This window comes from Bacillus rossius, chromosome 7, assembly GCF_032445375.1.
Source record: "Bacillus rossius redtenbacheri isolate Brsri chromosome 7, Brsri_v3, whole genome shotgun sequence".
In the NCBI taxonomy this organism is placed as follows: Eukaryota; Metazoa; Arthropoda; class Insecta; order Phasmatodea; family Bacillidae; genus Bacillus; species Bacillus rossius.
This window is the reverse complement of record NC_086335.1, coordinates 44,577,832-44,601,767: the sequence shown is the minus strand read 5'-3', so window position 1 is coordinate 44,601,767 and position 23,936 is coordinate 44,577,832. Positions and strand designations below refer to the sequence as shown.

At 37.8% G+C, this 23,936-nt stretch overlaps 2 protein-coding genes across 5 annotated transcripts in view; one reads left to right on the top strand and one right to left on the bottom strand.

Moving 5' to 3' along the window:
* Positions 1–23,936, bottom strand: part of LOC134533927 (ankyrin repeat domain-containing protein 6) — a 148,133-nt gene that overhangs the window by 84,821 nt on the left and 39,376 nt on the right. The gene's annotated exons all lie outside the window — the stretch shown is intronic.
* Positions 1,215–7,368, top strand: LOC134533926 (uncharacterized). Of its 4 annotated transcripts, XM_063371739.1 has the most exons (6): positions 1,215–1,635; positions 2,164–2,306; positions 3,666–3,875; positions 3,999–4,270; positions 5,466–5,602; positions 7,053–7,368. In XM_063371739.1, the coding sequence occupies exons 1-6, from the start codon at positions 1,412–1,414 to the stop codon at positions 7,276–7,278; spliced, it is 1,212 nt and encodes a 403-aa protein (XP_063227809.1). In that variant the 5' UTR covers positions 1,215–1,411; the 3' UTR covers positions 7,279–7,368. The 4 variants fall into 4 exon arrangements, 3 of the variants coding, with proteins under 3 accessions (XP_063227809.1, XP_063227808.1, XP_063227810.1); XR_010075410.1 differs by having other exon boundaries at positions 3,666–4,270; positions 5,466–5,897; XM_063371738.1 differs by having other exon boundaries at positions 3,666–4,270.

The following is a 23,936-nucleotide window of genomic DNA, read 5'->3' as shown; positions in this document are numbered from 1 at the left end:
CATCGAAATGTTGATTTAAATCAAGCAGGGGAGCAATTAGTATGTATTTTGTAACATTTTTTGGTTATTTATCTTTTTTTTAACTCAACAGGAACAAAATTTAAATAATTACAATAAACGAAACATTACGAAATGTTTTGCTAATACGATGGTGCTATTGAAATTTTTCAAGATAATAGGTACCCAGTATTCCTTGCGAAAGTTGGTGCATAATTTTATATTTTAAATGATGTATTGAAGAGGGCCGAATAAAATGAGTGACCGACATAAAACTCAGCCTGTGAACAAGAGAAAATACCTCAAGACTTTGTTACACTGTCAATTTTACAACGGAGTTGGAAGGGTAATATTGAAAAAAAAAAAAAGGTTTACAATATTTTCTACCAAACAGAGCTGGACAGATTAACTAAATATGTTTTGAATCATGTCACACTATCAAAGATCATTTTTGGACTGAACTATTTCGAACTTTTCAATTTTAACTTTATTTTTATATTAAAATAATGCACCACAGTGCTGGGTGGAAAATTTGGAACGTTTTTTTGTGTATTTATTATTTTTCAAAACGTGTATAAATTAAACTCGCATAATAAACTCGTTACATTGTAAAAATAATGTTGTGTGATTTTTAAGAGCAATATACACATAATTTGCTCTTTTAAATTCAAGATTATTTGGCATAGAACATTCGTATTAACATATTTATATTTCACCTTTATACACTCACATGCTCTTCGCTATTTTAAATATTCGTTGTGACGGAAGCGAGAGACATTTCCGTTTTCACTAGACACGATTCTGATTATAGTCCATCCACGGTAACCTCCTACTTTTTTAAACGAACCTTTGAAAAAACACACCAGGATGCAGCATGTTTGGTTCGTTTGCAAAAATACTTTCCATCATATGCATATTAAACATGCATTAACACTAAATTACCGTATAATGATGTTAAATAAAATTTTACAAAAAAAGTAACTATCTATGTACAATATTATTAATATTAATGATCTCGCATGTGTGTAAATGAAACAGTGAGAGAAGTGGTGTGTTGGCAATGATTAGAACGAAATAGTTCCATAGCCAAAATATATATTTTTTGACTTTCCGCGTGTATTTAAGAATTTGTTTGGGTATTTGTTAAGTTTGAACATTTTTTTAAATCTCTGGTGAAATAAAAACGTTATGTTAACGGTAAAAAAAATTACGTGCCGAAACCGTGGTCGCGCATTAATAATGTTAATAGTCACTTGTTTGTTTTCTCTTTCAGCCGTTTGTCTGCAGTTACGCCATATTGCAGTGTGTTTTAATATATTACTGACCGTGAAATAACGTACAGTTTGTGTTTCAGGATTTTGTGTTAATATTGTGTATTTTAACTTTGTTATATTATTTATTATCTACTATTGTAATGATGGAATTTGTTATCGTTTTGATATTTTGTGTGGTTCTTGTGATTGCTGTAATGGTAATTGGTTCCGGGATGGGGAAAGTTACTTCTTCGCAGCGTCAGATGGACATCATTAACGTCGCTCAGAACTTATATGTTTTAATTAGGAAAGGCGACTTGAAGAAATGTGACGTTACGCAGACGACCGCGTTTCTTCTCAACATCGCAAAGTCAACTGTTCTCAAGTAAGTAGGCTTTTTTCGTTTTCATGCACGTAAAAAAAATATCGACTGTGTCCTAAGTATTGTCGGCCTGTGTTTTAACTCACGAGGTTTTTTGTGTTTTATTTCCAATTTATAATTTTTGGTGTGAGACAACACCGCCATGTGGCGTCTCTGTTGAAAAGTTAACCTAAAATCATATTAGGCCTACTCAGATCCTAACAATAACAATATAGGCACTTTCAAGTATTTTTATGGGTGTGATACACGTTTGTTTATAACGATGTTTATAAACTTTATGATAGGTTTAACTATAACATAAGGGAGTGATTTTATAATTTGCATTTAATTAGTTTTTCATCTGTTTGGGAGATCACAAAATAAATAAAAAAACACTTCATTAATTTCGTGGACAAAGTCTGTCATGTTTCCATTTAGTGACCACAAAGCAAATATTTGTGACAAAATGCCATATTTGGAACACTGCCTAACTGCGTATTGTGAACGGGTCCCCGGAAAAGTGTTATGACAAATGTTTTTTTTTTTGGTTAGGTACTACAAGAAAGACATTGAAGAAGTTTCAACACCAGGAAAAAAGAGGAAAAAAAGGCCACAGGAAGGAAAGTCACTTGACACAGTCGACGATTTCACAGTAAATGCAATCAGGAATGCAATTTACAGGATGTACGCTGAAGGTAAAAATTTGATACTGAAGAGTAGTTTCAATATCACTGGGGTAGGCCCTACTTAATTGTATTCATTTCATATATCCATATGCAGATTGACCGGTTCAGTTTTTTTCCCGATATAATCTGTCCTTTAAAAATACTTAACATTTTTGGGTGGTTTGTTAGGTTTCTTTATTGATATGGTATTGATATATAGAATATTGTGCAACATATGAAATAGGTACACGTCCTTTTAAGGTTAGGTTAAAGATAGAAAGAAAATTGTTACATTCTAAAACTACAAGTAATGTTTATATCGTTATACACAGTATACATATTAAATAACCTCAACTTTTATGATGTATCAGAAGGTTAAATAATGACTATTTCCAGTATCAATAATATCCAGTTGTGCGCTTTAGCAGTAATTGGTTACAAATTAGTGAGTTGTGGTCTAAGCAAGCATGGTTATTAAAAAAAAATTGGGATACTTAATTGGCTAAATTGTACTGTGTGGCAGGGTCCAGTACAATATATATTCTATTGCAAAAGTGTCATGCCCCGCCTAACCCTTTAGAAAATATAGGGGTATTGTTATTTTATAAACAATAGGCCTACTTAATTGTAATGAAGTATCATATGAAAACACAACTTAGCCAGACAAACTGTGTGTTAGTGTATGAAGTAACAGAAGGTTATAAAACAGTAAAAGTTTAGTATCGCGTATCCGATTCGATACATTGATCCTGATCGCATGATCCTGCAAATATTGATCATGTGATTGATGATGCTTGCTTTTCTAATTTATTACGTTTTAAAAATCCTGTACAAAACCAAAACTAAAAACCTGTGATATAGTAATGAGTTATGATTTAAAGTTGAATAATAATGAAAATATATATGTTTTATTAAACTTATGATAATTATTCTTGCTATACCACAATATTTGATTATGTTCAGGATCTTTGATCTGAATAAATGAAAAAAAACATGCACCACACGATCAATAGGATGTACAGGTTCATGCATAAAGATCTAGGGATCACATGGGATACACGATACAAAACATTTACCTATAACACAGTGTAGAGCTTGTAACTTATTGATTGCTAAATTGAATGCTGAAATACTAATATTTTACACAACTTCAATACAAACGCGCAATATAATCGTCGTTGCAGACAAAAATACTGCAATGTAGAATTCCTCTAAGCAAACTACAAAATTTAAATTAATTTAAAAGTATTTTTGAAATGTAAGTTTATTAAAGCTATTTAATAAATGTAAATTGTGCACTTAAATTATCTTCTACGGGGTTGTGGTTTCGCTTAGTTTTGTGTACCTCTGTTATTTCATGTATTGTTAATGTATGCAATAAATTTACAGGTTTGAATGTTACAGTCGACACCATTTTGAAAGAAATCAGGGAAAGACAAATAGATTATTATGGTGGAAGATCAAGTCTTCATAAATTGTTAAAGAAGATGGGATTTTCATGGACAACTGTTGATGGACGAAAAGCTTTGATAGAGAATGAAAACATAGTATTGCAGCGAATAGATTTCTTGAGAAAGCATAAAGAAGAAAAAGAAAGAGGTGCCAATTTCATATTTGTTGATGAAACATGGATTTTCCAGAGAGGCAAGGCATTAATTTATTTGAAAATTTGTTCTGTGGTCCAATACAAAGTATTTCATTTCCATTTCATATATTTTTCAGGAACTGTATCAAAGTCATGGCAGGACAAGAGTCTACAATCTGCGAAGAGACGTACTGTTGGAGATGGTAAAAGGTTTATTGTTGTTAATGCTGGAGGGCGCACTGGCTTTGTGCCAGGAGCAGGATTACTTTTTGTTTCAGGTCAGAAGACTGCAGACTACCATGGCGAGATGAATGGGGAAACTTTCTTGATGTGGTTTGAAGACATGTTGGTGCATCTTGAGGAACCCAGTGTCATCATAATGGACAATGCTTCATATCACAGCACCCAGGTATGTGCAATGGTAAAGCAGTGTCTTTTTATTGCTCAAATTGTAATGTGAAAAATTTACATGTGTTTATTATTGTGTATAAGTACGAATATTCGAGACTAATACATTTTGCCAGCAATAATTGTTATCTTAATAGTATGCCTACACTACATTTTTATAAACTATAATGTTTGAGCTGAAATTGATTACACACACACACAGATATATATATATATATATATATATATATAATGTAATTGAATTACATCGTAGTGCAAACTAATTTAGTAGAGGGTTTGAAATACCAAATAAATTTTTTTTATTGCAAATAGCATTTGAAAATGACATAATTACTTGTTTGGTAAAAGGACCCACTTTATGAATGGTCTGTTGTCCTACTTAATAAATTAAAATAATATTTTCAAAAAAATTTCTAGTCACTAAACTAACATGCTTTGTTAAATTTAGAAATTCATTACGACAATATGCCAAAACACATGTTTGCTTTGCATAAGTACAGTAGAACCCTGTTATAATTTGTTTTTAAGGGGCTACAAGAAAAAAAAACATAAGCAGGAAATTCAATTTAGTACTTTTTAGTGTGGATTTATTGCCAATGGACTCAACAAGCTGCATAAAGATATATTTGATGCTCCAATTTGCTTGTAGCAAGCCAAAAACAATTTTTCTTTAACATCATGGTGCTTCCAGCTTCTATCTGCTTTGTCTTTACTTACACATTGTCTCATTGCTGTAAAATTGTCTCATTTCTGTATAATTGTCATAATTCACGACAGTGTTTACAGTGGAAATGCTTAAGTCCAGTTCTTTTGCCACTTGAACATGTGATTAAAGTGAATACATTTGAAAACACACAGAATGGCTAAAAATTTATGAATTTATTTGTTTTCCAAGGGTGTCAACAGGCAGTTAACTGCTAACATACACATATACATAGACAGTATAGACAAAGGCTTTTAATTTTTTTCGTCTTCTAAAATTTTATGAAGTGAACATTACAAGCACGAAACGCATAATTTGTGAAACATTATATCCAGGAATTAAATACATTGTCCTTATAGGGAAAATATTGGACTTGAAAAATAATACATTATAGGCAGGAAAACTTTATAAGCAGTAAAATTGTAACAGGGTTCTACTGTCATGAATTCTTATCAGCTACTTGAGTATTTAGTTAAATGTTGGCGTAACGTAGGTTGAGAAAACACCTACAACGAACTGGACCAAGGATGCACTGATCGCGTGGCTGGAGAAGAATGAGATAAAACATGAAAATAATTTGTTGAAAGTGGAGCTGCTGAGAATAGCTAAACAAAACAAGCCCCGAATACGGTATATTATTTCGTTTTTTTTACAGCATTTCTTTAAAAGTGAGATAGTTGCAAAAAATTACGTATACGCCTTGTTCTAACACACTTTTCAGATATGAGGTAGACGAGTTGGCTCGTAACTATGGCCACGAAATTCTACGACTCCCACCCTATCACTGCCACTATAATGCAATCGAACTAGTTTGGGCTCAATGTAAACACCATTACAATAGTAACGTGGGGCGGGCCAAGAGATTTGACAATGATGCAGTTGCAGCCATCTGGAAAGAGGCTCTTGATGCTTCCACACCAGAGAGGTATTTTCATGTTGCATGACCAATGGGGTATTCCTTTTGAAGTAGAAATTGTTTTATTTTCCTGTAGAACATTCCTCAAGCTTCAGCAAAACCCTTACCATACATTTTTACATAATACGTAAGTATTGTTGCCTAGCAGCCTGGTCCTACCATTCCTTTTGATAACTTTGTGTGCTAGTGTGTGTATAGTGTGATTATCATTTTGTGTATATTCATATACCAGTAATACAGTTTTAAAACAATTGGTAAAAATAAGTGATTTGAATTTGTGTAGTTGTCGTTTTGAAAATGTGTTGCATGTATGTGTTTGTGTTCGTGTTTGTGTTTGTGTTTGTAATTTTATTCCCATGTGATTCATACATATCTGTGTAGTTTCTAGATCTAACAGTGGTGACTTATTTGCAAGGTTTTTTTTTTTTTTGTAATTGCAGTCCATTTGCAATTGTTTCATTTCCATAAATAGTTTTGTATTTATTAGTAATTGTGATATTACTTTCTGTTATGCTTAATCTTGTGTCAATGACTTTAAAGTTATGGTGGGTTCAGTGCTGTAGGCAGATTTCAATATTCAGATAAAATTTCAACGTAGAGAATTTTAAATATTTTCATCTAGCGAACTTGAATAGGTATTTACACATGTAGTTCTTGCACATTAGTATTTTCAAAAGTTATGTTATTATAGTGAAATACATATACAGTAAATCATCAAAACTATTCAAAAAATTAAATTTTCGCTATATCTCACTGTTTTTGTCTGGGACAAATTTTAACAAAAACAAACACAAAACTTATGAAATAAATATTTTATCATATGCATTCTAAGCCTTTATTGATAACATAGAAAATATTTACAGCTTTATTATATCTTGAATAAACCACTATAAATTTTTTTTTTCAGATAACATAAAACAAAACATGTTACTTCAAGTATTAAATAATAGCTTTGATAGTTGAGGAAAACACATTAAATGAGTTTTGTTGTGTTTAAAAATAGTTTCTTGTGGAGTGAGTTCAAAATTGTATGTAATAAAGAGCATGCCATGCATTGTTTACTATGCCGTTTTGACAGGAACAAACATATTTTGTTATAGAGTGGTTTTTGCTATAAACAGGTCATTTATATAGAGGTTTTACTGTATACATTAATTTTTTTAGATGGGCGAGGTGTGTGGATCACGTGGAGAAGCTAATTCAAGCAGACTGGGAGAGAGAAGTCCACATAGACAGCGGCACCATTCCTCCACTCATCATCCACCTCGGCAAGGATAGTTCAAGTGAAGACAGTGACAGCGAAGAATTTGAGGTTACGACACAGCAAGTAGATGGAGACAGTGAAGTACTGGCAGTTCCTCTTGATGATTTACCCGGGTGTTCTTATTGAGGTCTGTATGTAATAAACACCTGGGCAACTGTAAGTATTGGGGTTTGAAACATTTTTTTTTCTTTTATGCATTCCCATTAAGTATGTTGATTACTGGAACTTTATGTATTAACTTTATATTACACATATTATGATAAATTTATAATAAATTTCATTTCTGGATTCGTATAGGTGTATGTGAAACATTTTATTTTGTTGTGTGTCTTCATTTTTCAGTGAACTTACTTGGAAAACAAAAAGCCAGTCCCCATCCAGGGCCACAAATAAATAATGCATATAAGTGGTATAGAAATTACTGTCAATTATTTACCACAATTTTACTGTTCATAAAATTATGATTTTGTCTAATAAGTATACTCAGGAAAATGTATATAACCATATTTTTATTTGTGGCCTTAACCGGCAAAATGGTAGGGGTTTATTAAATAAAAGAAGAAAATTCATTTTTAAATGTTTTCATCTGAATTTGTTAATTTTATTAAACCTTCAATCCTTAGTCTTTTCCAGATTGCTTAGATGGACAGCCATATGTATAATTTACAATACTTTTTTTTTCAGATGCAGAAAACTGTGTTGAACTGTACTAACGGATGATATTTATTGCTTACATAAATGTTGTAAATTTATATGTTCTCCTAAAAATTTACTTTAAATTATATGTTATTTCTTTAGCTAACAAACTTATTTTTTTAATATTTTTACCATTGGGTATCATAAATGTTATAAACATATACATGTATACTTAGATCATATTCAAATTACTTATATATATATACATACACATACATACATACATACATACATACACACACACACATTGTTTTGACAGCTGGTGATTGTAAACAAACCATTTGACATTTGTCACATGGCAATGTTTTTGTTTACATACGGCGGAAGGATACATAGTGACATTAAAGTAGATCCGGTGAAAAGCAGGGCTTCAGAAAAGTAGGAGGTTACCGTGGATGGACTATAGTTGATTCCGTCCATAATCCATCATATTTTAGAACCCCTAAAATATGCAACATTCTCAATGGAAACTCAAGCCATCCAACTTGGTTTGCGCTAGTGACATTTTCTGTGACGTCATAACCCTCCAACTTAATTTGACCAAACATAATGAAAGGTGTTGGAAGCGAAAGTTTGACAGTCGTGTGACAGGGCCTTAAGGCCCCCGCCTACCCGGACACACATACGGTGTGCAGAGCTTCAGGAAAAACAACACGATTTGATAACTACTCAAGATATCCGAGTGGGGTCTGCTTACGATAAGCATTTAAGAGATCGGCGAGGGCCCAAAAGTACTTTTGATTTAGGATTAAGTTTTTAAACTGTAGATTTAGAAGAGTTAAATGGCTAACACGCATGTTTTCAGAGTAATTGTTAGGCGTAAAACAACCAGTACAGATTCTTGAAAGCACTTAAGGGACTTTCATTACCCCTTTATCGTCATTTCTCAGCCATAAAATGTTACGGTCACCGCTCAAAATCCACAGTTATCCTGTAACGACGAGAAGATTACGCGGCAGTTCAGAGCCTTGCGCTTAGAGGCGACACCGCGCTAGAAGCACCAGCGAGCGTCGCGCTTATCATCCCGCCTCGCTAAAACACATACACCTCTGACGAGGCGGGCCCCCTTAACGATGAGAACTGTGCGCGGCTGTTCAACAGAACCAAGAAGGAAACGGAAACTGCTCGTGAATAATGCACAGGTTCCGCTGGTTACAGTGGCAGCCCTGCTGAAGCAAAATGGCGGAGTGAGATACAAACACGCCTCGCCGGAACGATCCGCGCTCCTCTTCCAAGCGTCCCACGCGATCGCCGGCAGCGAACGAGTTCCCGTTCCACGGGCGCATGCGCAGTCCGGGGCTGAAGAACGCGGTGACCTTGCGCTTTTCCCCCAAGGTCATTACGGCCGCAGCGATGCTGGATGAGCGACGAGAGAGAGACAGAGAGCAGTTCCAACACCTGTCGGAGGAGTACGGCTTCTAGAACGGTGTTTGCAGAGCGAGATGTTCATCAGAACTTCCAGTGAAGCGTTGATGATGATCTCTGCTGCTTGAAAAAAAAAAAAACTCGATGATATCAAGATTTTTTTTCGCGAGATTGATGTTAGATAATTTTGGCGAAGCTTGCTTTCAACATACAGCCTTGGCCAGCACACAGGAAAAAAAGGCGGGGGGGGGGGGGATAAATGCCATACATGGGTCATCTCCCAAACATTCCCATTTCGTAAACAATTTTCAGTTATTACCTCTAAACATCCCGTTCAAACACCGACTTAAATGAATAAAAAATATTGAAGGTAAACAGTAATGGGATTGGGAAAAATGAGAGAGAGAGAGAGATCATATTATTCTATGACAGGTCAAATAAAGAGTGGTATTTTTTTTTACCTACTCGTAAACATTTTGGAGAGGAAAATAAGCATTCAACATGGCGCCAGTTTCTTGTGCATTTTTCTCAGTGCTTGGGTGAAACTTGAAAAGAATGATTAGGAAAATTAAACAGATTATGCAAGAAGAAAATAATACCATTGCAACTGAACACTTTCCTTGAAAGTATTGAACAACAGGATTAAATATGTGTGGGTACAAATCTATTCAGAACGTGGGCACCAGAGAAAACGTAGATATTTTACCTATGTACATACTGAAAGTATCTAGAACAAAAGAGAAAGGAGGCAGCTTACTGCGGTTCTTAGTGGGCGAAGCTGTTAAGACCAGGTTTATAAACTACGCAAAGGACGCAACGTCGCAAGAACGCAACACGCACGCAACCAAACTAAGAAAATCACGGTCGTTCATGAAGCACAAAAGTCGCAAGACGTTACCAACGCTAGAACTGGGAATTGTAAAATACTAGAAAACAAATTTCTTCCCTTGGAATTCTTTAAACAATTAATATTCATCATGAAAATGCTGGGGGGAGAGGGCGAATATATCTCTCCCTTCCTTCTCGAAGTTATGAAAAAAATTGCGAAATATCAGTTAAGACATATGTATGTTACTGAGTAAGAAGTCACGTGACTTACGGCTACTACTGTACACACATAGTGTGTTAGTACCAATAGTAATGTACGTTTTTTTTAATGCGAAATATATTAAATTCTAGAAACATTTAAATGTCAAAAATTTCACTTGAAATTATTAATTTCTTTAACTGTGCTATAGTTATAAAAAACGAAAACGTGAAATTATAATTTAAAAAAAAAAACAACATAACATATGCGCCTTCAGAAGTTTTCGGAACACACATACAAGTGTGTTTGTAAATTATAGTTTTTATTCTTGTTTATCCACTTTGTTTTAATTCTTGAAACATTTAAATGTCAAAAATTTCACTTGAAATTATTATTTTCTTTAACTGTGCTATAGTTTAAGAAGCGAAAACGTGAAATTATGATTCACATAACGTATGCGCCCTCAGAAGTTTTCGGAACACACATACAAGTGTGTGTTTGTAAATTATAGTTTTTGTTCTTGTTTATTCACCTTTTTTTTTTAATTTTGTATTATTATTGTATTATTTTTCTCTGTAAGAATTGAGACTACAATTTAAGAGCACATTAAAAAAACTGAATTTAAATTTTTTTTCGTGTTTCAAGTTGAGCCATTTTCTTAGCTAGGTCAAATATTATTTTTCAGTTCTACTATTTAATGTTTATTTATATTTGTAAAAGTAATACATAAATTTAATCTGTGGTTAAGTGTAAGACAAGGCGGTGTCAAGGCCTCAACTTCATCACTTGTAAAAATAAGACAAATTAATAAATAATTTACAATGCATTGTTGTTTAAGGCCGTGTAACAGGCGTAAGGGTTTCCTCATTGGGCGAGTTAAATGTTGCACAGGCATCTTACACCAATCAAAGCCAGAGAAGCAAGAGGTTATTTGATTGGTTTTTTTTAATGGGTAAGATTGATTTAAAACATATTTTTTTAACATACGCCATTGCAATGTTTGTGCCTGAGGACGGGAACAGATCTCTGTTACCGCAAAGGTTTTTTTTTTTTTTTTTTTTTTTTGCCTTAGGAAACCTACTTTGATCATCTGTGCTGGTCGACATTCTGTTTTCCACTTTACCTGTTTCGTGTCATCGTTGGGTTCGTCTGCTTGCCGCTTTGTTGTCAACGTCGTTTCCCCCCCCCCCCCCCTTTATTTGCTGTTCTTATTGCAACTGTCTCGTAGTCGTCAGCCCACTGTGTACGTCTGTGCTGTACATTTGTTTTGACTAATGCCATCCGCGTAATTTTCTGTGCTGTTTATCCTTTTAACTTTTGACATCAGCTGATTTTGGCTTTATTCTGTGTAGTTGTGTATTTTTGACGTGACAACGTCTAATAAATCGATGAACGCCGGCTGCACGCACGAAAAAGTGTCCCATTACGCACATTGTCCCGTTACGCGGTGTCCCGTTACGCTCATTGTTCGCTTGCACCGCATATATCTCTCTTCCACTCGATTGGAACAACCATCGATTTGACTTTTTCGAGGCACATTAAACATGAAACACTCCCATTCGTTTTCTACTTTTCCTATCATCGTCCTATCCTTAACATAATAACACAGATTGGAAGAAGTTAAATAGCAAACATGTATAAAAGTTATAGTTAAAATAATCTCTTCGTTAAAGTAATAAACATATTTGAATTAATTTGTGCAAATAAAAGTAAATTTATCAATTAAATTGTAGATTTCATTTCACTCCTTCTTTGTATCCATAAAAAATAGTGATAATTCAATAAAAATGATTCAATTTTATTCATAAAAGTATGCAATCATTTCATCAATGTTTTGTTATGACGTTGTCACGTTAAACTATCGTCCGTAAACCGACTTTACAGACAACCAATTTTTTTTTGCACGTATTCGAGGTTTCTTATGACATAGAGTGTAACCAGAAATGGCGCAGGGCTATGTAAAAAAGAAAGTGAGCTAGTCTATGAGAGCACGCCAGAGATGTGTAACATCTAACCTCGGTAACGAGCAAATTCGTGTGTTCTCGCGTTGCAAATAGGCCTACACATATAACACGAAACCCGGACAAGAAATGTAACGCAGAGTTCTTTAAAATTATGCCAAGCGTGATTAATATAAGACAATTGTGTTTGAACCTACATTTATTGACACGAATCACGCTAGAATTTGTTGCCCGAGCAGCTACGTCGACTATAACGAAACGGCTCCGATAAAAGCGAAACTTGAGAAACCATTAAACCCCGGTTTGCACCTGATTTTCGACAAGGCATCTTATTTAAATTCATTAAACAATTAATACTTTAAAATTGTCCTTTGGCTTTGTGATTTTTGGTTCGCGCCATCCGCCACAGATGACAGCGCCGTGGTTACACATTTCCGTTCCACGCGAATTCTGCTCCTGCCAAATGCCGTATACTGAGAGCTAAGATGTTATAAATAAAAAAAATTAAATAAAAAGAAAAGCAATGTTTCAAAAATGGACGTGTTTCGAAGTCCATCAAACTCTCGATGGAAATTCTAAACGGTTCTTGGGCCTGCTGAGTGTTTGTTTCACAGCAGTTAGGTGCATCTTCTCGCGAGGTGCGAACTGTGCCTCATGTTCGGGGGAACTCGGGCTGCGATGGCAGCTTGTACTTTCGCCGGCAGCCTTCATGCTCGCGCCGAGTTAATGTCGATTCGCTGGCTGATACCGGCGGTTTACAAGAGTGTTCGCGTCAAGAGACGCACGAGGTTAACCGCGCGAGGTTAATTGCGAGTTGTTGCGCTGATACCCCTTGTAATGGTACCTTTCAGTGGCTGAATGCCGCTACGGTGAGCGATGCTGCAACTCAAGCCTGGTGACGGCCATTTTTTTTTAAAATGTAACATTTTAGCTCTCGGTAAACGGCATTCGGTGGGAGTGTTTCCGTGAACGCGACAGAAGTTAAAGGAGCAGGAACGTGCTGCCATCTGCGGCAGATTGGTGCGAACCAATGTTCACAAAGACAAAGGGAAACTTTATAGCATTAAATATTTGATGAATTTTAAACAAGATGTGCAGTCGAAAATCAGGTCCAAAGCCGGGATTTAGTATTATTTTTCAAGTTTTTTTTTTTTTTTTTCGCTTTCGACGGAGCCGTTTCAATACATAGTTACAAATTTTGGTCTGTAAATGGAATGATTCGGTAGTTGACGTAGCTGTTCCGGCAGCGTATTCTAACGGCGGATGCGGAAACTACGTGTTATTAGCGTACAGAAATGTAGGTGAAAACGTAATTTGCGTATTCATGTATCACGCTCAGCATTATTTTAAAGAATTCTACGTTAAATTTGGTGTCCGAGTTACGTAGTGTGTTTTGCAACACGAGAACAAATGAATTTGCTCGTCACCGAAGTTAGATGTTACTCGTTACTGGCGATTCACCGTGGTTACCTGAGGCGGTAAACGCACAACAACCAGTAGGGGTGTGGCCGTGGCTTATGGCAAGGAAGTATCCTGGAATTTAGCTGGACTGATTTACGGGAACCATGGACTACTGGAGTCACGACGGCCGGACCGCAGATTCGAGATGAGTGCGACGAGAACCCAGACTACATTCGGGAGGGGGGGGGGGGGAGAGAGAGAGAGAGAGGGACAGCATGTAGAGGCGCAGGCCTACCGACAGCTCCTTGGCTCCTGGGTCGAAGCCACGTCTGAGAGATCGCCGGCGAGCACCCAAAGGATTGTCAAACCACCCCTCTGAAGATGGCTGCAGCGAGGCTCGCCGAAACGTTGGGGCACCTCATCAATCGTGCAGACGAGGCCTCAACCCAGGAGTCACGTAGCAGTTAGTAACCCTGGCCAACATGGCCGACGATCTAGATCAGCGATGGCTGACCGAATTGTATCGAACGGCCCGCTTAATATTACTTACTAGTCAAATTTAGAAACCAGTTGCCAAATAATGGTTTGTAATAGGCTACTGCACTAAAGATGTTGTAACTTTGGAGAACACATGGCTATTGTTAGTTATGCATATATGAAATAGGTACGTTTTTCGAGATAATACTGATTATTTCTTACGAAAATTGGGGCATAATTTTATATTCAAGCATATTTTTTTTTGAACTATGGAAAAGATCATTGAATTTTTAATAATTGAACTTTATTTTGTTTTATTATGCTCATTAATAAACGCATTTAATACTTGAGAACTCTTCAGGGAACAGTTTGCAAATAACTTTAACTAATGGAGGTAGTGGGGTAAAACAAACCATAAATGCATGGGTAAGAATCTGAAACCAGTATTACTGCGAAAATTTTGTAGTGATAACTTTGTTGTCGTGTAAATGTACAAATTTACAAATACCTGTAATTTTATATGAATATTTATGTTACATTCACAAAAACAATTTCAGTGTATAATGTTTTTTTTTTTTTGTTTGACGTGTGTCAGCTGACACCGTTATGAAATCCAATATTTCTCACAGGGATATTGAAAAATAATTATAATTATTTATTTAAGTGCAGTTTTATGCTAATTATGCTTGGATTTTAAAGTTTTTCATTTCTCCTGAATTCTTTTTTTAAAGGAATTATTTTTATTTTCTACATCGTACGTCATAAATTGTACTATTGTTTACTCTACAGAATAATATGACTTTTAAAAATAAAAGTTGTAAAACATGTGGGATTATTTCTAATGTGTCGGGCCCTGGGATTGGTTTAAAAAATGATATCTGGCCCCCGAGAATTGTGAATTTGGCCTTACTGGTCAGGATTATAGGTTTAGTAATCATAACTGGTGTCAAAAAATAATATGTACCCAAGAACTTAAACGACAGAAATGCAAATGTAACGCTTACCTGCACAAACACACGAAGCTCCAATCAGCATACAGCCTTAAATTCAAACCGGTAGCGTCTCGGGCCACGTGAACCAGAGTCGGGAAGACGTGGGGAGAGGGAAATTAACACGTAACGCGGACATCTTTAGCGTTTTGGTGGCCCCGACCAATGCCGGGGGCACGTTTCCGATTGCCTTCCCGCGTCACGTAAACATCCCAACAAAAAAAATAAATAAATAAAAGAGGCGTTTTAATCCCCCGGAGCAGCCGAGGAACCGGTCGGGCGGCTGAAATACCCGAAGGAAGAGTCCGGCACCTACCATAATGACGCGATACGACTCTATCCCGGAGATGTCTCTCCACGGCCTCTCTCTCTCTCTCTCTCCACCCTCGCTCGACCGCGCAACAATGCCACCCTCCTCTTCCTCCTCATCAACACTCCTCCCTGGCGGCAGCACGGCCCGCAACAGGTTCTGCGGTCGCCCGCGGGAGGCGCGACGGGTCAAGTGTTCCAACCTCCTCCTCCTCCCCCAACCCACCGGCCTTCCTACCAACTCCCAATGCCCTGCTAAGAGCTCCCCCCCAGTCGACGCGTTCCTCGCCCGTGTTCTGTCTGAGTGGTCCGGGAGAGGAGGCGGCGGGCACGCAGATAAAACACCACGACCTCCCCAGTCCTCTGCGGTCCTCCTGTGCCTTCGTCCTTTTGGAGTTCCACTGCGCCAGTTGCGACCAGCCCCGTCTCTCTGCCAGGCTCCAGGGCAGCAGCAGCGGGACCAATACCGGAGAGACAGTGTGCGTGTGTGATTGGAGGCCATTGTCAACTAGCCCATCTTGGCTTTCGAGGTTGAATAGTAATATTGTACCGATGTTTCGTTCTGCAATATAGCAGAAATATATGTGTGTGTATATGTATGTGTATATATATATATATATATATATATATATATATATATATATATAGTAAAACTTACTTAGTACTATCTCGAAAAACGTATTTTCATATACACAAAAATAACCATAGCCATGTGTTGAACAAAAATCCAAAAACTTTCTTGTAGAATTACAAACTATTTCTTGATTTCCAAAGGAATATTTTGTAAAAGTACAGAATTTTCCTGTATGTACATGTAAATGCTCGTGGTTGTGTATTTGCGTGTACAAGGGAAAAGTCAGTGATTACCTATACTTGTTGACATCCTGGGAAAAACATGTTAATTCTCGAGTAATAATAATTCGAGGGAAAATTTCACGCTCCAATCTGCCATTCTATGAGAATATACTTATACTTTTTTTTTTTTTTTCAAATGGCGTGTTAGTGCGTAGTCCTACATACCATAAGATGGAGTACGCAAGGTTCTGTTTGAATTAAAGAAAATGGAGAGATAATTAGGTCAGATAAGGGTATTATGGAGGCTGGGCTTGTTTTAATTCTATCAGGAAACTGCAATGTGGATAATTAATTAAAACTAATTAGTCAGGGAAATTTGAAATTTGGTCAGTAAACGTCAGGAAATTTTATTAGAATTTGTGCTGATTATATACTACACACACAAACAAGCTTAAGTGCCAGGCATTGTCCGGGATAAACCACCCTAGGGAGCTGCTTTTTTTGGAAATCCTAGTTCTTCGTTGAGGTCTTCCTAATAAAAGGAACATCACTGCCGAGTTTCAAGACTGTAGGACATAGATATACTTGAAAAACAGGAAATTTTCATCTTTTAACGCCCCTGCAAAAATTTTAATGGATTACAAAGATGCATCAACAATGCAATAGTTGACGAGGAGACGAAGGAAGCATCAACAATGCAACAACATTCGATGCCATGAGGATTTGCAATCAAAAACGGGATTTTGATCTTAACGCCCTTGAACCCCCCCCCCCCCAAAAAAAAAAACTCTATTAGGATATTAATATTTTCATCACTGTAACTTTAAAAAAAAATTAGGGGTGGAATTAAAAAAAAAAATTCTTACTCCCGTGCGAAATTCCATGCTTCTAGACCCAAAGTGTTTCAGCTGTACGCTTTCTGTCTGTCGGTCATTGTTATAGTTTACACACATACACACGCATGTACAGCCAGGGGTGTCCATCAGGCCGCCGTTAGAGCAGGTCTCAACTACGTCTAAGGGCAAGCACGCACCGAGACGGGAGGACGTCACACGCTGCTCGCGGCCTGAGAGACCTTGACGACCAGAGGAGACGGAGAGAGAAGGGGGCCACTCAGCGAGAGGCAGGGGAAAGGCAGCGGCCCGACCGAGCGGCTGAGCGCTGAGCCACTTTCTTACCGTCTCGCGTTGCGCGCCGGGAATCCACGCCCCGTCCACCGACGCCCAATCATGTCCTGGCAGTAAAATGTTCTACGACAAAGGCCACACGTTGCAAACTTTGGATCAGAAATCGAATAACACACGATTTCATGCTATCAACTCGTGCTTCATTTATTTATTTGGAACTTTAACTTGATGCCTCCCTTGCATTTTTTGTTCAGCCACAAATATTTTCATCTGATATTCATTTAATATAATATCATGGGTTTTAAAACGCGCGCAAGTCTCCATAATTATCATAACTTGCGTGACTTTTAACACCCATTGTATTATACAATGTTAATATCTGTTGAAAATATTTTTTTTTTTGGTAGAACAACAAATGAAATTTTAGAAACAGCCCTTAAATAGTAAAGACAAACAAAACAATAAAAAAAATCAACTTGGCGAGTGAGACCGAACCTTAAGGGGTCTGATAAAACCATTTATAAACTGCATACTGAAGTTATGTTATTGATTCTATTTTAATCACAGGATAAAACAAAACAAAAAAATATAGATGAACAATAATTCAGGCAACTATTCTCTTGAAATCTGTGCAGTTGTGGACAGAAACGGTTGTTATGCGCTTATTAGTAAATGCTATCTTTACTCGGCGTACTTAAACGCGTTTGAATAAACAAATGTTAATCTTCGGGAATCGTATCGCAGCATGTGGCTTTTAAAAAAACTTCTTTATTTATGATCACCAGAAGCATGCATATTTCACGAAAAAAAAAAAATCTTATCGGTCACCAGACTGCAATGAGATATGCCCGCGATAGCAAGTGTTCCCTTGTGATTGGCGGCCGTCTGCAAGAGAAGCCGTTGCCCTACTTGGCCTATTGGGCCATTCAGGACGCGTTTGCTTCCGCACTGGGTGGCTGTAACTGGTGTGCTGACAGTAGACATGCACTCGAAACAAACCCAGCTAACCAATATATATGACACTACTGATCACCAGGGCCATGCATATTTAGTGAAAATATTTTGGGAGATCAGCTTAAAAGTTACAACACTGTAGCATCGTCTGTGTTTAGTGATTACTAGGGACAGAAAAAATTCGCGGGTGCAATGACCTGTAGGATGAACTCCATAGTTATACGTACTCTCGGTCAAATGTCATCCACCCATTGGCTGCTGTCTTGTGAGACGTCCCAACGTAGCAGCCCGTGATTCGATAAAGCATTGGTTGGGTGTTTCTCATTGGCCCAGAGTCATCCAGGTGAGTTGTGAGCCAATAGCAGAGGCAGCACTGAGGTATAAATATTTGTATTTTAGCCTATCGCGAAATGAAATCGCGAATTTTTTCCGGTCTCTAGTGATTACTGATTAGGTGAGTTTCTCTCATGTACATGTCGGTTGTAACAACACCAATCACAGTTATTCGGCGCGGAAGCTGAACGCGTCCTGAGTGGCTCGGTCAAATAAGGCATCGACTTCCCACGCAGACGGCCGCCAATCACAAGGGAGAAACTGCTGGCGCGGGTATACCTTGTTGCAGTCTAATACACATTCGGTTTTTTTTTCCTTTTGCTAAAAATGCCTGCTCCTACTGATCAGTGATCACCAACGCAACCACGTATTTCCTAAATCGACACGAGACCAGGTACAGGCGAGCGAAACGAGATATCCGATACGCCTCCCGTCTTGGATCGCGGCGTGGGACGTCAGGCAGAGCAAGGCCGGAGCAAAAAGAGGAGGAGGGGGAGGGCGCAGAAGACGTAAGTAGTTTGTACCCTGCAACATGTCCGCAGAACCGGTCCCGTCCCGCCAATGAATGCTGACTTCAACCCACGCGCGGGTTTTTTTTTTTTTTCGTACTAGAGCTATGGACAATGAGGCGAATCGAAAGCATTTTAAATAATGAAATTAAGCAGCACCTAACCAAAACGTAATTCAATTCCCAAAAAAAAAAAAACAGTAATCTTTTGATGTTAATATATTCCGTACAAGTTTGTATCAAAATGCACATATCAGTAAAAAAATATATTTCTTTAATCGTGAATCTCTTATTGGACCACTTAAAACTACAAATGCTCGCCAATTTATTATTATTATTGTTATTATCAACATTTTTGGATGGAGGTAGATTACGCTAGGGCCTTACACTGGAAAGAAAATTAAACTCTAGAAATTTCAAAACTATAATAATACAAAATTTTAGTTTGTGTTTGACTTTTAATTAAAAATATATATTTGTTATCTTGTTATAATTTTGGAAAAGCTGTTAAATTTAAACATAAAATTTTTTTTAAAAAATTATATAATAAATAATTTTAATATTGTTGTAAATATTAAAAATATATTTGTATTATTATCATAATTTTTGGGAAAGCTTTAAATAATTAAATAATTATTGTTATGAACATTTTCTCACTATACATATGTAGAGAATGAAAAAATTCGGGGATTCATTTCGTGATAAGCTAAAATTCAAATATATATACCTTTGTGCTGCTTCTGCCACTGGTTGACTCCTAATCTGCGGGCCAATTAGAGACCATCAATCATCGAATCACTGGCTACCCAGTCGAGACAACTCACAAGACAGTAGCCAATGAACAGGTGGCATTTGTCCGAGTGTGGATCGTGGAATCTCTCCTGGAGGTCAGTGTTCCAAAGAATTTTTTTTTACCGGTCTCTACACACATGTGTTTGTCGTGTGTTTTGTTGTCACATGTATTGTCACTGTATGTGTATTTTAAACTAAATATTTGTTTTAACGGTGATTTCTATGTAATTGTGTTTTTTTTTTGCATATCATTAAACGTTTTATGTATGTGTTTGATTTCTGTGCCATTCTTTTAATGGCCTTCAGCTGTTGGATGGCACACAAAACCAAACGAAGTAAATAAATAAATGTAATTAATATTACAGACTGAATTTAGAAATAAAAAACACGTATATAATGTTGTGTTAAAACGAAATTGGGCTTAAAAAAATGAAATCTTGTCTCTAAATACAGGCTATCCCTGCTATGTTCCCCTCTCCCCTTCCGCCCAACAACCTCTTGGAGCTTGGTGACGCAGTGGTAATACGCTGAACACGCATTCCTTAGGACCCAGGCTGAAACCACGGTCCTGTAATCCTCTATTCAGGCTCAGTCTGCGGTTTCCCAATGTTAAAAACAAATTCACCATAGATTTACAAAGCACATTTCATTACAAATTATCCAGGAATATTCGGAAGTTTACTTATTGTCTTCGTAATTTTACGTGTACTGATTTTGCTCATTTCGAACGTGAACTCAAGAAGAATCATCTTAGATTATTTACAAAAACTTTTTAATTCTGCAGCAGAAAACATTCTTCTTATTTCCACGTGCTTTTTTTTACTCTGTTTACAAAAAACGATATTCGAAAGCGTGGTGTACTACGAAGATCCAGTAATATTGGGTTCGGATTCGTGCCTGGGCATTTATTCTCTGTGTTGTCCCAGTACCTCCAACAGTTAAAAGTTATTTGTAAACCTTTCCCTGAATAGCTTTCCAGTATCAACTGTGCACAAAATTGGCATAATAACACAAAATAAAGCCCAATTATTGAATACTCGATTATATTTTCCGTGGTTTAAAAAAATTTTTGAATGAAACATCAAAAATAAAAATTTATGCGCCAATTTTCGTAAGAAATACTCAGTATCATCTCGAAAAACGTATTTCATATTCGCAAAAAAAAATAATAACCGTAGCCATGTTACAAAGTTACAGTATCTTTCTTGTAGTATTACACACTATTTCCTGGCAAACTTGTTTCTAAAGGAATCTTTTGAAAACGTGCAGAGAATTTTTTTATTTTCTGTTTACCTTTTTCCTGGGTCGGTGTCGTGTTTCCCGTTCCTAATGACCGTTTCAGTCGACGTGACGTTAAGCCGAGTCTTACCCTGGTCCTCGCTCCACTAACTAAGCCTCCTTCTTTCGCTGCCCTTAGACCAACCTTCTTATATTCTTGTCTATTTCCAGATCGTCTTCTCTCCTTTTCCATTCGTGTCGTTCCACCCGGGAAGAGCCCCCGTTTACAAGGGGCGTCGCGTGACCGTTCCGCCGCAGACGTCGGCACCCCATTTCAAAATTAACAAGGAGAAAGCAACGACCGCCGGCGAGACTCGACTCGACTCGGACTTTCTTCTCGAAAGCAATCCGCGCCGGAGCTGCTGCCCGAGTGGACGCAAGGAAGCCCCCGCCAATCACGCAGTCGCGTCCGCCTGAGCGCTGATGCGGGTGCGCCATTGAGACACGTTCACGTGACCTGTGACGTCGGGTACACAGAAACATTGAGCTGCTGACGTTGAATACTAATATATTTTTTATTAATATCAATTGACAATAATATAAGACAGTGACAAAAAAAAAGTACAATTTAAATGGATAACGTAAGAAGGCTTTCACGGGCATTGAGTAGGTAACTGCTCCCTGATGATGGCGACTGCAATGTCGACCGATACGTCGGTGAACTATTCGCCAAGGACGCGGCTATAATACAGAAGCCAAGCTACTTGACAATTTAAATTGTAAACTATGTCAGCACCCGAAACAAATTCAAACCACACGATAATTCCAGCTAATAAAGTTTATTTTAGGTTTCATAGTTTCAATAACATTGTTTCTGGTTTTGATACATAAAATCCCACGATTTAAGTAGTTTGTTGTAACGTATGAACGATACTTGTGACATATGAACAATAATCATAACTAGGGAATGGAAAAAATCGCACGTTCAATAGCCTCCAGGATGGAGTCTACGTTCCTATATATTCCCGGGCAACTATTACCCTGTGTTCGTTACAAAAAGATCATATTGTTACGAACGTGAGCAAGGCCGCGACACGTGCAGGTGCAGAGCTGGCTGGCGGCCGCCGCAACATGAAATGCGCCGCGCGCGCCTGGAAGATTACAAGGATTGTCGCTTTCCCCCTCCTTCCCACCGCTCCCCGCGCGGCGCCCTGCCTTTGACACGTAACGGACACCTGACAGCTGCGGAGTTACGCGAGCCGCTGACACGTGTTTCGAGAGATTTCTGCCGTCGGGACGGCGCGGAATGACGCGACTGGACCCAGCCGCGCTCGGGAGTTCTGGAAGGTGTCTGGGTATATATATATATATATGTATGTATATATATGTATGTATATATATGTATATATGTATGTATGTGTGTGTGTGTGTGTGTGCCCGGGACGCCGGCCTAGAGAGTCGGGAGTTCAGAGTGAAGTCGGGAGTTTTTCCGCGGCGGAGTTTCCGGGCGATAGAGCGGCGAAGTCCCTGGACGAAGGTTCCAGGGCGAAAAGTTCAGTTCCGGGCGATAGTGTCGCGGGTGCGGCGGTGTTCCGAGCGAAGTTCCGAGCGAGGCGTCGAGTGGGATCTCGGCGCAGGGGAAGTGCGACAGCGGCGGCGGAGTGTGGCGACGGAGGACCACGGCGAGAGGTGCGGCCCAGCGACGTGTGCGTTGTGTAAAAACGAGTGACTGAGGAAGCAACATTTTAAAGTACAATTGATTAATCGGAATTTTTAGATTATTTGCTAGTAATGTAAATAGTGGCAATAAATAAAACTGTGTGTGTGGAAAAATCTTTAATTGGGCTATCCCTTTACGAACCCTGTAAATCGTAACAATAAATTACTTCAGCCCTGAGCTACAGCGTCGCACCTCTCCTCCAGGATACGCCCACGTTTACAAGTTGCGTAATGTGTCTGCACCTTCCTGTTGAACAGGTTTCCAATTGGATTATAATTTAAGATAATCACTTTAGACTCCTGCGTATCGGCGGTTGTTTGGCGAGTTCGACATCTGGACACGCAGTGGGGCGACTCTCGTGTGTCAGATGCCTCGTGACCTCCATGCGTGAGGCACCGGCGAGCAGGATTCTTGCCAGCAGCAGAGCAGGATTCTTGCCAGCAGCAGCTGGGACCTGTTTGTTGTTTAAGGGCGGAGTTATGACAGCGAAGATGCCTCGTTTGCCGTTCTTTACAGGAACGTTCACGCCTAAAGTCACGCAGGTGTGTAAGTCTACGGAGTGGATGGCTGTCCCGAAGTTTAAAGTCAACGGGGTTAGCAATAATTGGATAGCAAAACAAATTGGAGCTGCATCAGAGCTGATATACTGGACGTTTGTTTAATGGCTTGAAAGAAACACGCTAGGAAGAATGGTAAAAAGCATTCATGTATTGATTATTGCGAAACTAACAGACGGGAAACGGAGGGGTGTTTCTCATTTCACCTTGTCTGATGGATTTATCCCTGACTACAAAAACTTACAAACAAAATTTTCAGGTTTTGTTTAAAACATCTCAACGTTGTTAACTACACGGTGACTGATATCTGTGAATAGTCAGAAATGTAGTCTAAATCATATTGAAATTATATTATTTATATTATCATGTTTACATAATACACATCCATTTTCTGTTTATTTTCAAAGTTAGGTAATGTCGTATAGTATACCTTAAGCATTGTAGACACTAAATATTCCTTCTAAAAATTAAAAAAAAATAGAAAGGTAAATAAAGATCCAAAGTAAATGAACTGTGATTTCTAGCCTTGGTAGTCAAATGGGCCCAAAGCAAAGC